At 41.5% G+C, this 13,085-nt stretch overlaps 1 protein-coding gene across 1 annotated transcript in view; it reads right to left on the bottom strand.

Annotated features, from left to right (window-relative positions):
- Positions 1 to 13,085, bottom strand: part of AGBL1 (ATP/GTP binding protein like 1) — a 249,268-nt gene that overhangs the window by 79,678 nt on the left and 156,505 nt on the right. Inside the window, exon 20 of the mRNA XM_017805280.1 lies at positions 4,353 to 4,513. Coding sequence (XP_017660769.1) covers positions 4,353 to 4,513 — 161 coding nt within the window. The remainder of the gene's footprint in view (positions 1 to 4,352; positions 4,514 to 13,085) is intronic.

Raw genomic sequence — 13,085 nt, 5'->3', positions numbered from 1 at the left:
TGTTATACCAAATGCATTAGAAACCCTTTTTGCCCCATGTTCTGCACTACCATAGTGACATGTAGTTTGGCTTACTTAGGTAAGTGCAGTCCCACGGCACTTTTCTCTTCAGCATCCAAATACAGGAATACCACATCCAGAGATGCTCATACAGCATTAGAAATTTCACATTCCTTCACCAGCAATAAAATTTGTGACTAAGCGAAGAAATTGAATCAATAAACAACCTCCTCTTCTGAAAGCTGCCACAAGGTATTTGATGTCTGCAGGTGATCAAGGTTAAAAATGCACCAAATATTTACTCAGGGAAAAATGAAACTTCAGTCAAATAGAAACCTGAATCAAAATGGTCAAATAACTCCTGCTGGTATTAGATTTACTAAATGATGAAAGAGCACTTGCGCCTTCAGTCATATGTCAGAGGATTCCCCACAGCCCAACTGTGCAATCTGCCTCACAGGACTGCATGCTGCAGCCACATCCTGCATTGAGAGGTGATGGGGTATTTTGCAGGGTTGAGTACAGTTTTGCACTTAAACCCTTGAGCTGAAATTTGTTTCAATTTGTACAGTCAAAACAAAACAACATTAAGGAACGACACACACGTTCACCTGTAAGAATAGGAAGGCCCCAAACCACCAGGCAAGGGAACCATTTTCCATCACTGCATGCAGATATAACACCACATTTCTGCTATTCAAAGGTGCACTGAAGATGTCCCAAATGAAGCAAGCACGTTTTGCTCCATCTGCATTATTTTGTAGTTTGAACTGTCCTCTTTTTTGTTTCCTTCATCTCCTCAAAATCACCTTAATTTGATCTGAATCACTTTTTGGCCACACAGCTTAAAAGATGAGAGAAATTGCTTGCTCAGCCATAATCAGGGGAAGGTGCACTATAGAGAAAGATGTGAAATCCAGCAGTTCAATACTATCCAGGATCATGATAGTGCATCAATGTGGTATAGAAGAACAGCAAGCACAGTTCCAAATGATCTGCAAATCCTTGTCAATTCTTGGATTTGCCATCCATGCACGGACCAATCTAACTGTTCGGTGTATTGAAAATGAAAAGATTACATCTGGACAAAGGACCAGAACAATGAATAAGCCTTCCGCTTTTGATTAATAGCAAAGCTAGACATATCTCCACCCCATCTGTCTTGGAGAGAGATTTGGCTCTGCTTAAGAAAGGTAAGAAATAATGAAGAAACGCACAAAATGAGTAATATCTGAGTCAGCAGAAAATGACTGCACAAAAGCCTGTGTCAACACAGATGTCTCATGAACAAATGGCTACAATTGCTGCAGTATATGCAAAACATTTCCTAGCACAATTTGGAGGGCAGAAAAAAAAGAAACTGAAGGAATGTACCATCAGTTCAAACCATGAGGAAGAAGGGCAGAATACCTATAGAGGGAGAATTGCTCTTGCTTTCTCTCTCTCTCATACCTGCTTTATGTGAACAGTCACTTCCCATCCTCCTTGTGGTCATGACAAATGTGAAGCTACCTAGACAGCATTGACTTAAAACTTAATTACTTTTATAGCAAATGAGGCACAAAACCTATTATCAAAAAACATGATGTCCGAAGTACAAGCTGCATTTCATTTTCCCAGCAGAGAGCTTCTGAATGCCAGAACTGACTGCAAGGTATGGGGGGATGCTGGAAACTCAAAATCAGTAATTCTTCCTAGGGCATGACAATCGTGTCTTGTGAGGCAAAGTCTGAGAGACGGCAGAATAAATTGCTTTTACGAGCACTTGACACTTGGCTTTGTTTTATGAAGGTGGCTGCAAAGCCCCAAAAATTCTCCACGTACTTGGCCTTTGACCTTGGCAGAGTTCTCCATAAGACCAACCCTATTCAATGCTGGTGGAAAAAGGGCTATTTGATGCAGAAAAACACTCAACTATCCCTTGTGAAAAGAAAAGCCACAACAACTTAGTCCCTAAGGAGGTCTTGTGCAACATGAGGTAGATAGTGCCTGAATAAGCATGAGAGTGAATATGCAATGTGCCAGGAGCACAGGTTGTTATTTAAAACATCAACTAATACCTGGGGCAATTTAACCCCTCTTCCTTGCTGTCACACATTGTAGCTCTAATATACATTCTGTATATGTTGCATCTTGTACTTTTCTCCACTACTTGGCATGTTCATGAGACAGCTGCCATACAGACACATTGAAAACAGTGACATAGAGCTGTTAGACCAGCTTCATGATGTCCAAGGATTTCCTGGATTTAAGGGAAATACTTTGCTATCTCAACAGCTGTACAGCCCCACTGATGGAAGTTCAGCTCCTCTCCCTTATTTTCAGATGCAGTTACTTTGCCCTTTTGCCTCTGCTCTGAACTTATTCCAAGAGTTACCACACTTACGCTTGTAAATGATTCCATTTGTAGTTGACACTTTAGGGGAAAGAGAGACTGTGAAGCGGGGACAGAAAGACATTCTTGCCTGTGTACCAAACTGTATTTAGTTAGGTCTTCTAAGGGCTTCTTTCATCTTTTTTTGGCTCATTGGAGACAGTACACTGAACACAATGGACCTGATCTGGTGTGAGAAATCTCCCATTCACACAGGATGCTTCCATTAGACCAGTCACTTTCCTGACAGCTATTACCTCGCTCCAATTTACTGACCACTGACTCTGAGAGAGCTATATAAAGTGCACAGCAAATAGTTTATTCCAGGGAAGCAGGCAGGGTCCACCCTGCTCCTTCATCCCCTTCACAGCAGCGGTGAAAGAATAAGGCTGCACCATACCCAGAGCAGAGAGAGCCTGAAGAGGAAAATTAGAAGACATATACAGTTATGAACCTTGACAGGTGAAAATGTTTGCTGTCGGAGGAGATGCTGAGATGCCAAGTCAATGCCACGCACACCAGACACGAGGGCAAAGAGAGACAAATGCAGGACATGAACTGCAGGGATTTCACAACAGAAGAGACCTCTGGCTCCACAGATTTTGATCTCTGTACCTTTTCAATGAGATATTTCATCTGGGAGTCAGCTTTATCCAGTGCTGGATTAACTTCTTGTTCCACAGCTTGACCTGTCACCCAGAGTACTACAGAGATGGGCACTCACAGACAGATATATAGGAAACACATTAGTTTGAAATAGATGTATTTAACATGAGCACTGTGCAATGCCTCACACAGCTCACAGCTTATTTCAGCTTGATTTTTACAAAATAAACCCCTAACAGCTAAATAAAGCTTGCATTTTTGTCAAGGCTGAACAACACTAGTACTTTTCTCTTGATATTGGTGAATACTGCTCTTGTAAGAATCACTCATATTTGTATCTTTTTCTAGATATGTCAGCAGGACATTTTTTTGGGACACACTTTCACATTAGCTACAGTAAGAGCCATTACCTCAACTTCAATATCCATTGTGCATATGATTTCCTAGGGCCAGGACAGTGCAGACTTCTGGAATAGGGGTAGTCTGCAAGCTGTTTAAAGCCACCACTGTTTACCATGAAAAGCACATAAGAAAAAAAATTGCACAAAGTAACTGTCCAGATTTTATCTGTGTTATAACTGAAGACTCCTTTGGCAAATGTACATAAAAATGTAGGTATTTTCATTCACACCTACTCATTTTCTGAAGCAGAGAGTGTAGAAAGCATGCAAGGATACTGTGCCCTTTTGTGGTAACACCAGAAGAAAACAGAACTAATTTTAAACTACAAACAGTTCATTCTTCTTAAACTGGTGGGTCTAGTCTAGGAAGCAGCAGAGTATAATTTCCATTGATGTAATGATATACCAGCAGTAAGTTGTGAGGCTCTGGTGACCTCCTTGTGCTACCTCAAAGAGCTAGATTACACTTAATCTTGCAGAATGAGGCCTAGAGTTTCTAAATCATGTTATTAAAATCCTTTCATAGTCTGCAAAAATTGCTCCCTACGTTGCAGCACTTTAAAAAATGTCATCCTTATAAGAGATCCTCTCCATGAAGGATCTGTGAGGACAGAACCCCATCCGACCCCCCAGAGCAGAAAAATGTTTCCTGCTGAGCATTTTTCTGGGGCAGTACCATCCCAGTAACCAATCTGGATAGAAAAATGGAAAATCACTGGGAAATGGAAACCAGGTACTTCTATTTCACCGTTTTTCTCCACAAGGTTGGCTGCAGGGCATGGACCCACTGTTTTAGTACTTTCTTTGGGAGTCAATTACATCTTCACTTCTGATTACTCTCAATACACTGCAGTTCGCAAGATGCAAATCTCAGCCATAAGGAAAGTCCATTTCTGCAGATTTAAACCCAAAGCATATCCCCACAAACTTGATTCCCACAGGAAAACCCTCTAGTTACTACTAGGACTGACCTTTGTGCCCGGTCTGTTATTTCCTCCTCCAGATCTAGCAGGAGTGCTGCCTGAGCCATCACCTCCTTGCTGCAGGGCAGGGATTTGAGGTGCAGAATCAGCAACCCAAGGCAAAACTTGCTTCCCATCTCCTCCAGCTCTTGCGTTCCCAGCTGCAGGCCCTAATGGAGAGAGGCAGAAGGTTTCAGTGTTCAATGTGCATTTTGTAGGTACATGGAAAGGGTCAGGCTTGTTTTGCAGGACAACTCCTAATTTTCCTCCTTCTCTGAACCAGGGGCTCGTTCGTGATTCCTTCATATGGAAATTTCCCCTAGAGAATGTAAGTTAACTGACAGTACGTGGTCTCCAGAAGCTAAAATAGCCTGTGTTTTACAAATGGGGAAACAGAGGCAAGTAGTTTAAATACCTCAACTACATTTGCAAAAGAAGTCCTTTTAAGAGCTAGATTTGGGACCCAGAAGAACACAACTGTAAATCCACTTTTACAAATCCTTAAGACTCAGTTTTTCTTTCTCTTTGTAGACAAGTCATCTCCCTAAGGAGTGGGGAAAAAAAATAGGTTCTAAACACTGGGCAGTGGCAAAGATGGAAAAGCAAACTGGGCAAACGGAGAAAAGGGAGGAAGAGATCTTTAACAAGTTATGAATTGTTTTTTAAGAAATCAATTGCAAAGTAATTGCAAAATAACAAACACCTCTAAGGAATTTCTCAGTCTGTTAAAAGCTGATGGCACAAACAGGGTTTGGATTATCAACATCATCTTTCAAGAAAGGAATCTTCCAAGCTGTGGATTCTTGCTGATTATGAACAGTCTGTGTTTGTCTTTTCACTAATTAAAAAAATAAAGCTCTAGCAAAGATCTTTACACCAAGGGCCTGCATTGGAGTAAGTCAGTGTAATCAATGGCAGTTTCATGCATCTGCTGAGAGAAGGGCAGGAGACAAACAAGGATCAGATATACCAAAAAGAAACTAACACTGTAAAATCCCTCTTCTTTAGCTTTTATGGCTGCATCACATGCACTCCTTAATCCTAACACATCAGGGGCTGGATCAATTGCTGCCTCTGCCAGTATCAGCCCTGTGTGTTTTTGCAGCACAAAACATCTCTGCAGCCAACCTCCTGTGAGAGTTCCAGCTCCATTCCCAGGCTGTTTCCTTAGCAACTCTCGGTAGTCCACATAAAGTCCTGGCCGCAGCCTTGTGCACGGTGTGAGCTCCCTGCCAGCACAGCCTGCACTTGACTCTCTGCTAGATATTTGTTAGTGAACACCTCATGGGTAGTGAAGCAGTACATGTCCAGTAATCCATGACAGGGGGACTGAGAAATCATATGTTGATTTTTTTTTTTTTTTAATGAAGTTGTTGTATTTATAAAATGCTTTGGGACCTTTGGGTCTGAAGAGCTCTGAATAGCTGAAAGATTATTTCTTATATCAAAACCAGACAGGTGGATGGAAGAAAGAAGTGATTTCTCACATAAGCTTCTGCAGTCCTCTTGCAAAGCTTTTTGCTACATTTTTGTTAGAGGACACAAACTACTTGGACAGCACCACCATTACTTCACCTCTAGCAAGTCCAGCATATGCAAATATCATCTGGCATAACAAACACCTTCTGTGATCACAAATAAATTTTCCTATGGAAATGATATTGTAATTCAGGTTTTTTTCTGAGGCCTCGTGAGTGAAGCATGAATCCCTAGTTATGATGAAAATAATCCAAAGCTTCAGCATGTACTGAGTGGCCACACAACTAGTGAAGTGCAGGACCTGCACAGAAGAGCACATAGATAATCCGAGAAAACATAGCCACAGTGCTAGACAGGGTCTAGGGTCTCAGGAAAACTGAGTTTTACTCTCAGGACACTCTCTTCACTGTTTTATCATGGTGAGCAAATATCTGATATCATTTCTTCTCTCTTCCTATTTACCTTCACTACAAGCTTTGCCCAGCAAGATCCAGGTATAATGTAGCAATAATTAATAATAAGAAGAAAACAGAGGGAGAAGCTTATAGAAACTGAGGGTCATTAACACAAAACAATGAGAATGCTCAGCAGCTCTGCATAGATTCCTAAATGCTTTATTATTTTACTTTAAATGTTTTAGTGTGGCAGAGTTACAATCAGCAGGCAGAAGTGGTGACAATTCCGAGCGAAAATATGTCATTTCCACAGCAAGAGTGTTATTTTCTCAGGGGCAGAAAATACAAAGAACATCTTGAGGCTTTCCCTGGGGTTCATCTCAGGGTCTTGCTTCCAAGATTAAGGTAACATACTAAATAGCTATCAATCCAGGAGACTTGAATAGTAACTGTGCTAAAACTCAGCCTGTGGCTTTATGACTCCCTAGAGCTTTATTCAGGATATGAAGAGGCCTTAAGAAACTATGAGCAGAGAAATAATAATAATAAAACTGTAATACACCTCAGAAGCCTCAGTAATTGCTCATGCACTGTAGTTAGCTGCTGTATGATGGACCCATATTGCTTTGATACCAAAGAGCTCAGGAGTAACAGCTGGAAACTCAGCTAGAGGATTACCTGTTAACATATTTAATGCACTTCAAACACAGATAGAGTTTCATTTTATTTTAACTCACATCATTCTCTCCCTCTCCTTTGTCCCTCCTCCGTTCTCAGCAGAGGATGGAGCTGGAGGTGAAGAGAATGACTACCATTAGACTGAAGATGTAGACAGAGATGACATATTGAACTAACTATACTGATGGCATCTGCCAGCAATGTTGGAAGCTGGTGTAGTGGTTAATAATCAGTCCCATTTGCATTGCTGAAAGGGAATCCCAATCTCCAGGCATTTCCCTTGTAGCCACATAGCACAAAAACTTGTAAAAATTTTGAGACTGTGCTTAGAGTTCATAACTCAGAGTTATGAAAATATTCTATAATAAAGACAAGAAAGAAGAAAAGAAGGGTAGAAGTGGTGCACTTTGGTTTGGTTAAGAAACTGGTAGGAAGCAAATCTTCCATGACAGCAAAGCTGTCTCGGTTTTACAGGTAGTGCCAGCACACGGTCAGTTTGCCACACCTGTACAGGAGGAAGCTGCTCTGTCTGACAGCCTGCCTGACCTCCCCCGCAGTGTCCTGCCAGCCTGGATTCTCAGTGACCCCATCTTTCTCTCTAGCATGATGCTTTACAGCTCTCTCTCCTCCTTTGGTCACATCTGTGTGAGCAGTGGAGCATAGTGCAAAATCTCCCATGCCAGCAGAATCTAAGCAAATTCTGAAGTAGGAAACAGCGTCCCTGCATCAGAAAGCTGCAGACCAGCTTATCAGTCCTTAGTCCAGCCTCAGAAACATGCTAAGCCATCCTACTTTGACTACCAGCTCACATTTCCACACAGGTTTTGCTCTCTGTTACATCAAAGTAGCAGCCTGGACCAGCATCAGCTTGATGCATCGCGTTCCGCTGCACAATACAAATTGGTCCCTTGGGCCCTGTCATGCAATAATCTTTTACAGACATCATGTTAAGGGATAACAGGTTAATTGTTTCCTGGCTATTATAGAGAATAATGGAGCTGAACAACTTTTCTTAATCTCTTTTCACATTTTCATACAGCAAGGGACAGAATGGGCAGGAGGTGATGCCTAATAACAGTCCAAGTTTGAGATGTATTTATTTTTCATTGCAAGCAACAAATTTCAGAGATAGGCAACATGGCCAATCAGGTAATGAATCAGCACTTGGTCTAGTTAAACAAATTTATTTTTTGCCTTTTCTGACAAAACTGTTGCTAGTGTAACTGCTGGGACAGTAGGAAGCTCACCTGTATCTTTTAATTGGCACTGTCCGTAATACAAAACAGGGGAGCAGGAAAAAAAGGAGGAAAAAGAGGCTTATCATTTGGCCGCAACATTGTCAATGCAAATTTTCCTAAACAAAATTGATCAAATTGTATTGGAAAAACAGTTTGTTCATATGCAGTGCTGATGCATCAAATAAATATCCACAACTAAACGTTTCCAATATTTCTCGACTTGTCCTCAAAATACTTCCCAGGCTAATTGACAATGAAATGGAAAAACTTTCTTATTCATTACTCATATTCTTCAAATACTCCATCAGCCAAAGGCAGCATTAATTCTATAACACAGATATTGTTGAAGAAGGTGGAAAGACTCCAGGAGTTAAATTAGACATTTATCCACAAGGGGAATGAGTGATACAATAAAATTAGAACTGGAAGATATGAATAAATACAAGTAAAGAGAAAATTTCAGAGGGATCAATTGTTTCCTAAAAGGGATTTTTGGCATTCAGCATGGCCACTTCAGTTGCTCTCCCACCTTAGGTCACTGTTCAGTCCTTGGGGCAAGAGCTTTTCCCTGCAAGCTCACTTCCAGTCAACACATATACATACACGCTTACAGAATATTCTCTGCATCTCAATAGCTTTACACATGCACAATGGTTATGCCCTAAGGCTGGGTATAAATAAATTGACAGTCTGGTTTCTCACTAATTCCATCAGTGAGCTCTCCTTCAGAATACTAATCAAAAGCATTTGCAGGCTCTAGAGGACAAACCAGGGAGATGAATGAACCATTTGGTGCCTAGTGTCTGCAGCCTTAATTTTAGTTGAGCCAGCCCTGAAGGTTACTGTCCTTTCAACCCCTGCGAAGGAAAATATGCAGACACCTGCTGGAAAAGTTGTTATTTAGACAACTAGGACAGCAGGGAATAAGCCAGGTTTTCTCATGCCCCAGAGATCCCTAAGCAGCAGGTACAGCATGCAAAAGAGATGAAGTGGAGGGGATGTAAATGGGTATTTGGACCAAAACATTTCAAGAAGATTAAGTGAGCAGAAAAGGCTGAAGATGCAAGGAAAAAAAATAGGCTAGCAGGAATTTCTAGAAAGAAAGATGAGAGGGACTGGAGTTAGACACAGAAGATAAAAGGACAAGAGAGATAAAAGGATGAGAAAGAAGGAAGGGTTGTTGAGGTCAATGGATGCTGATACAGAGGAAAGATAGCAAGAAGAAAGCTAATGGAAACCTTGACCATCTTCACACCCTTGGAGAGGCGTGCCTTGCTCTGAATGTCTGTCCTCATTACATCTGGTACTCTGGCCACATGGTGAGGAAAAAAGGCCCAGCTCACTTTGAATCCCCTCACAAAACTTTTGCTGAGATCAGTTGGTGTTTTGGCTGAGCAAACTTCGACAGTACGGAAGCCCAGAAGTGATTGTTGTTTTAATCATTCAAATGGGCTGTTATAGATGTGTATGTCACAGGCAACACTGTTTAAAGAACGGAGCAAATGGAAAGATGAAATACCTGCTTCCTCCAATCTGCTGGAGAAAGTGTCCGGAACAAACTGCTCATAGGAGAACTGGGGATTTAACAAACAAAAACTTGTTACCACGTTCTCCAGAAAAACAGTTATTTAGATTATGAATTCTCCAGGTCTACTGTAGGGAAAGGTTTTCTCCTTCTTTCCACTGACAAATTATTTGTCCGACATTTCTATCTCCACACCTTTCCCCCACAGTGTTTCCACAGCTGCTTCCTTTCTCTCTTTTCTCCCTCCCCAATTTCTCCTGCTTCTCTGCTCCTCCCCCAGCATCCTTTCTCCCTTCCTTAATCAGCTCCAATAAATGACTCAGCACATGAGAGGTTCATCATGTGTCGAAACAGCCAAATTATATTAGTGTTGCACCTGAGCTCGCTACTTTGCTTGGCCACTCTACCCCACACACTGTTACCTCATGTTTTATATCAACAATTTAAAAACTACACAGAACTGCAGGGGTGGATTTAGCTTCCTGCCTCCTCAAAGACTGTACACACACACAGAGGTACTAGTTGGACAGGGAATACTTCCATGGCCATGCTGTTAAACCTGGTCTGAACTGGTGTATGAGACTGAAAGTGGTACAGGGCACCAGAAAGCCCAGCTTTGGCAGACTGTTTGTTGAACAGCACAATACTTTTTTTTTTTTTCCACATGGGCCATAATTGTGAAAGGTGGTCATGTTGGGAACAAAAAGAGAATGAGAAATTAGGTACTTTTCACCCTATGCAGACAAACCATGTAGGCAGATGCTATGCTTTGCAGAGTTCTTGCTTTTCAATAAAATTGAGCAGTACATTGGTTTTCTGTCTCATTCATTACCGTGTGGCACACTAGGGACCTATTTTTAGTCCCTGGATGGACCTGGACTAGCACCAACAGCTTATCCCTCTCGTTGCAGACACTGAGCAATCTTTCACCTTATCCCACAGTGTCTTTTCAAACAGAACTGAAGAGGCTCTGTGAATGATATGCCACACCAGAACTGTGCACTTTGTATGAATTTGCACTGTTTCTCAATGACAGGATCAGGAGAATCTCAAGTTCCAATCTAAGGACTACAGACAGTTTTGAGGAGGAGAAGGCTGCCTACACCATCTCTTGGAAGAATCTCTTGGAAGTGACAGTACAGAGAGCAAGCATTTGACATTAGAGCTAACACAAACCATAGGCAATGCCATTATTTTAAATAATAATAACACTCACATACACCCCAGCAGGCTAATTCCTAAAGGAAAACAAATGCTGCACCAGGACACTCAAGCCATGCTCTTGGCAGACACAAAACAGAACTAGGGAACTGTTCAAGTCATGTAGGAATTCCGAAAAGCAATTACATGGTATTGGAGACAATCAAGTGCTTTTTTCAAGAAAGCACCTTTCTTCACCATGCTCCCAGCATTTGCAACAGGCTAACCACTATCACCCCATCTGATGGTGCCTTGAAAATTTATCAGTAGTCTATCCATTACCTTCTCTCACATACATACTTTTTACTGCTATCTGAACACTGTGGAACCTGGAACAAGTCACAGGCAGGTTATAGCCTAAGGTATCTGGAGATTAAGTGTGAGGTGGGGCTAAAGTGTGTCTCAGAATCTGTGTCAAATGCATTAGCTCTTAAAAGCAGTCTGGGAAAGCAAGAAGCTGAAATTTTGCAAGTCCTAAATTGGTAGCCTAATCCCTGGATCACTTTTCTTCCCCTCTTCTTCCACTTAAAAGTTTGCCTGTATAAATAACTTCGGTGCACAGAAAAGCAAGCAACCTCTTGGCTCACCCAAGTCTTATCTGCAGCTATGAATTTACCTAGTAAAATAATTTTCTAATCCTGGCTGATGATCATCACATGCCTTGGAAAAAATGATTTATGGTACTTATTCTGGCTAATGTAAATGCAGATGCTACTCAAAGCATCTAACCTGCTTTAAAAATTCTTCATAAGATATTTGTCTTCATAATGCCATCTACAATGGGGAACCCCAGGTTAATTATGTGTTACATAAAGAATCAATTATTGCATCTTAATTTCATGGAATGTTGACACATCTTTGTATTATATTACACAACACTTCATTGTTTTTCTGCATGGCTTTTAAGCATTTAAATTAACAAGTACCTGCTATTCTTCCCATCAGAGAGGGGATGAAAATACACATTGACCAAAATGACACAGCAAAGCTGGTGTGCTTTAATTCCCCATCCAAAGTTAGACCCCAGGATCATGGTATCTCTCACTTTTACACCAACACAGAGTATATTTAGTGAGAAACCAACACGGCATGACTCAGTCATCACCCCTGTTGCTCCAGCCCGGTACCACTCTGCCCCACGTTATCTCCCTCCCTCTGCTCCCAAACTAGTGTATCTTGAAGAGTAGTAAAGCTGTGAAACCGTGTCTTGGCCTGGCAGCAATGTCATGTAGAGGAGAACCCGGTGGGGTGGGTTCCACTCCCTGCTACACTGCCTCCAAACTTCCCCAAAATTGCAAAGCCTTCCCCCAGCCCAGCGCTCAGTGTTCCTGCCACACACTGCTGTGCTCTCTGCACTGTAGTGCTTTATTCCTTCCCTTTCTAATTCAATAGCTCCAGTATCCCTAATGCTTTCCCCGTATTGAAGCTGCCTTCCAGGCCACTAAACACTTTCATCTGCTCCCTCTAGCCCCTGTATATCACTGCTTTGTCTCTTACAAAGAAATGACCCATAACACACACAGTACTCCACAGGAGGTATTACCATTCACATCTACAGGGATATTAGAACATCTTCCAAGTCTATCTCTTTCTTCACATATGCAGGCATCTTATTCACTTTTTTTCTTTATTGCTTCTGCTGCACATGGCACAGACATCTTTATCAAGCTGTCTTTGTAATAGCTACTTATGTTTTCCTGAATGGTTAGAGCTAATTCAGAGCCCAGCCATGTGTCTGAATGCTTTAAACTATTCCTTCAAACATGTTGCACCCTGCCACTGCTTATGTTGCATCTTCCATTCTAGTCACAATCTTTCAGCCCTCCTTCCCACTGCATAATTGGTATCAGCTGCTAGCAGCAAATCATATTATCTTACTGTTCCCTTTGCCTTCCAGTCATTAAAATTATAAATATTGACCTGCACTTATTCACAGAGTGGTAGTTGGAGTCACCTCACCAGCAATTTCTTTTCATCCAAATGCTGACTTATGTATTCTATCCACTTTTCCCAGCCTTTTAACTAGGTTTTGACTACAGAAACAGTCCCTTTTGTTTCTTACTCCATAACTCCTAAAATTTTTTATGCCTTTTTTTGTAGGAAGCTCTCTTTTCATCAGCTCTGACTCATCTGTGATGCCCACTATTACAGTTCTGCATGAAAATTAGCCCAGGTTCACTCTTGAAAGCCATGGGGGAAAACTGATATACTAATTTCTCTTTTGTTC

This window comes from Lepidothrix coronata, unplaced genomic scaffold, assembly GCF_001604755.1.
Source record: "Lepidothrix coronata isolate B3197 unplaced genomic scaffold, Lepidothrix_coronata-1.0 Scaffold11, whole genome shotgun sequence".
NCBI classification, from domain to species: domain Eukaryota; kingdom Metazoa; phylum Chordata; class Aves; order Passeriformes; family Pipridae; genus Lepidothrix; species Lepidothrix coronata.
Note: the sequence above shows the minus strand (reverse complement) of the source record. Positions and strands in the feature narration are given on the sequence as shown.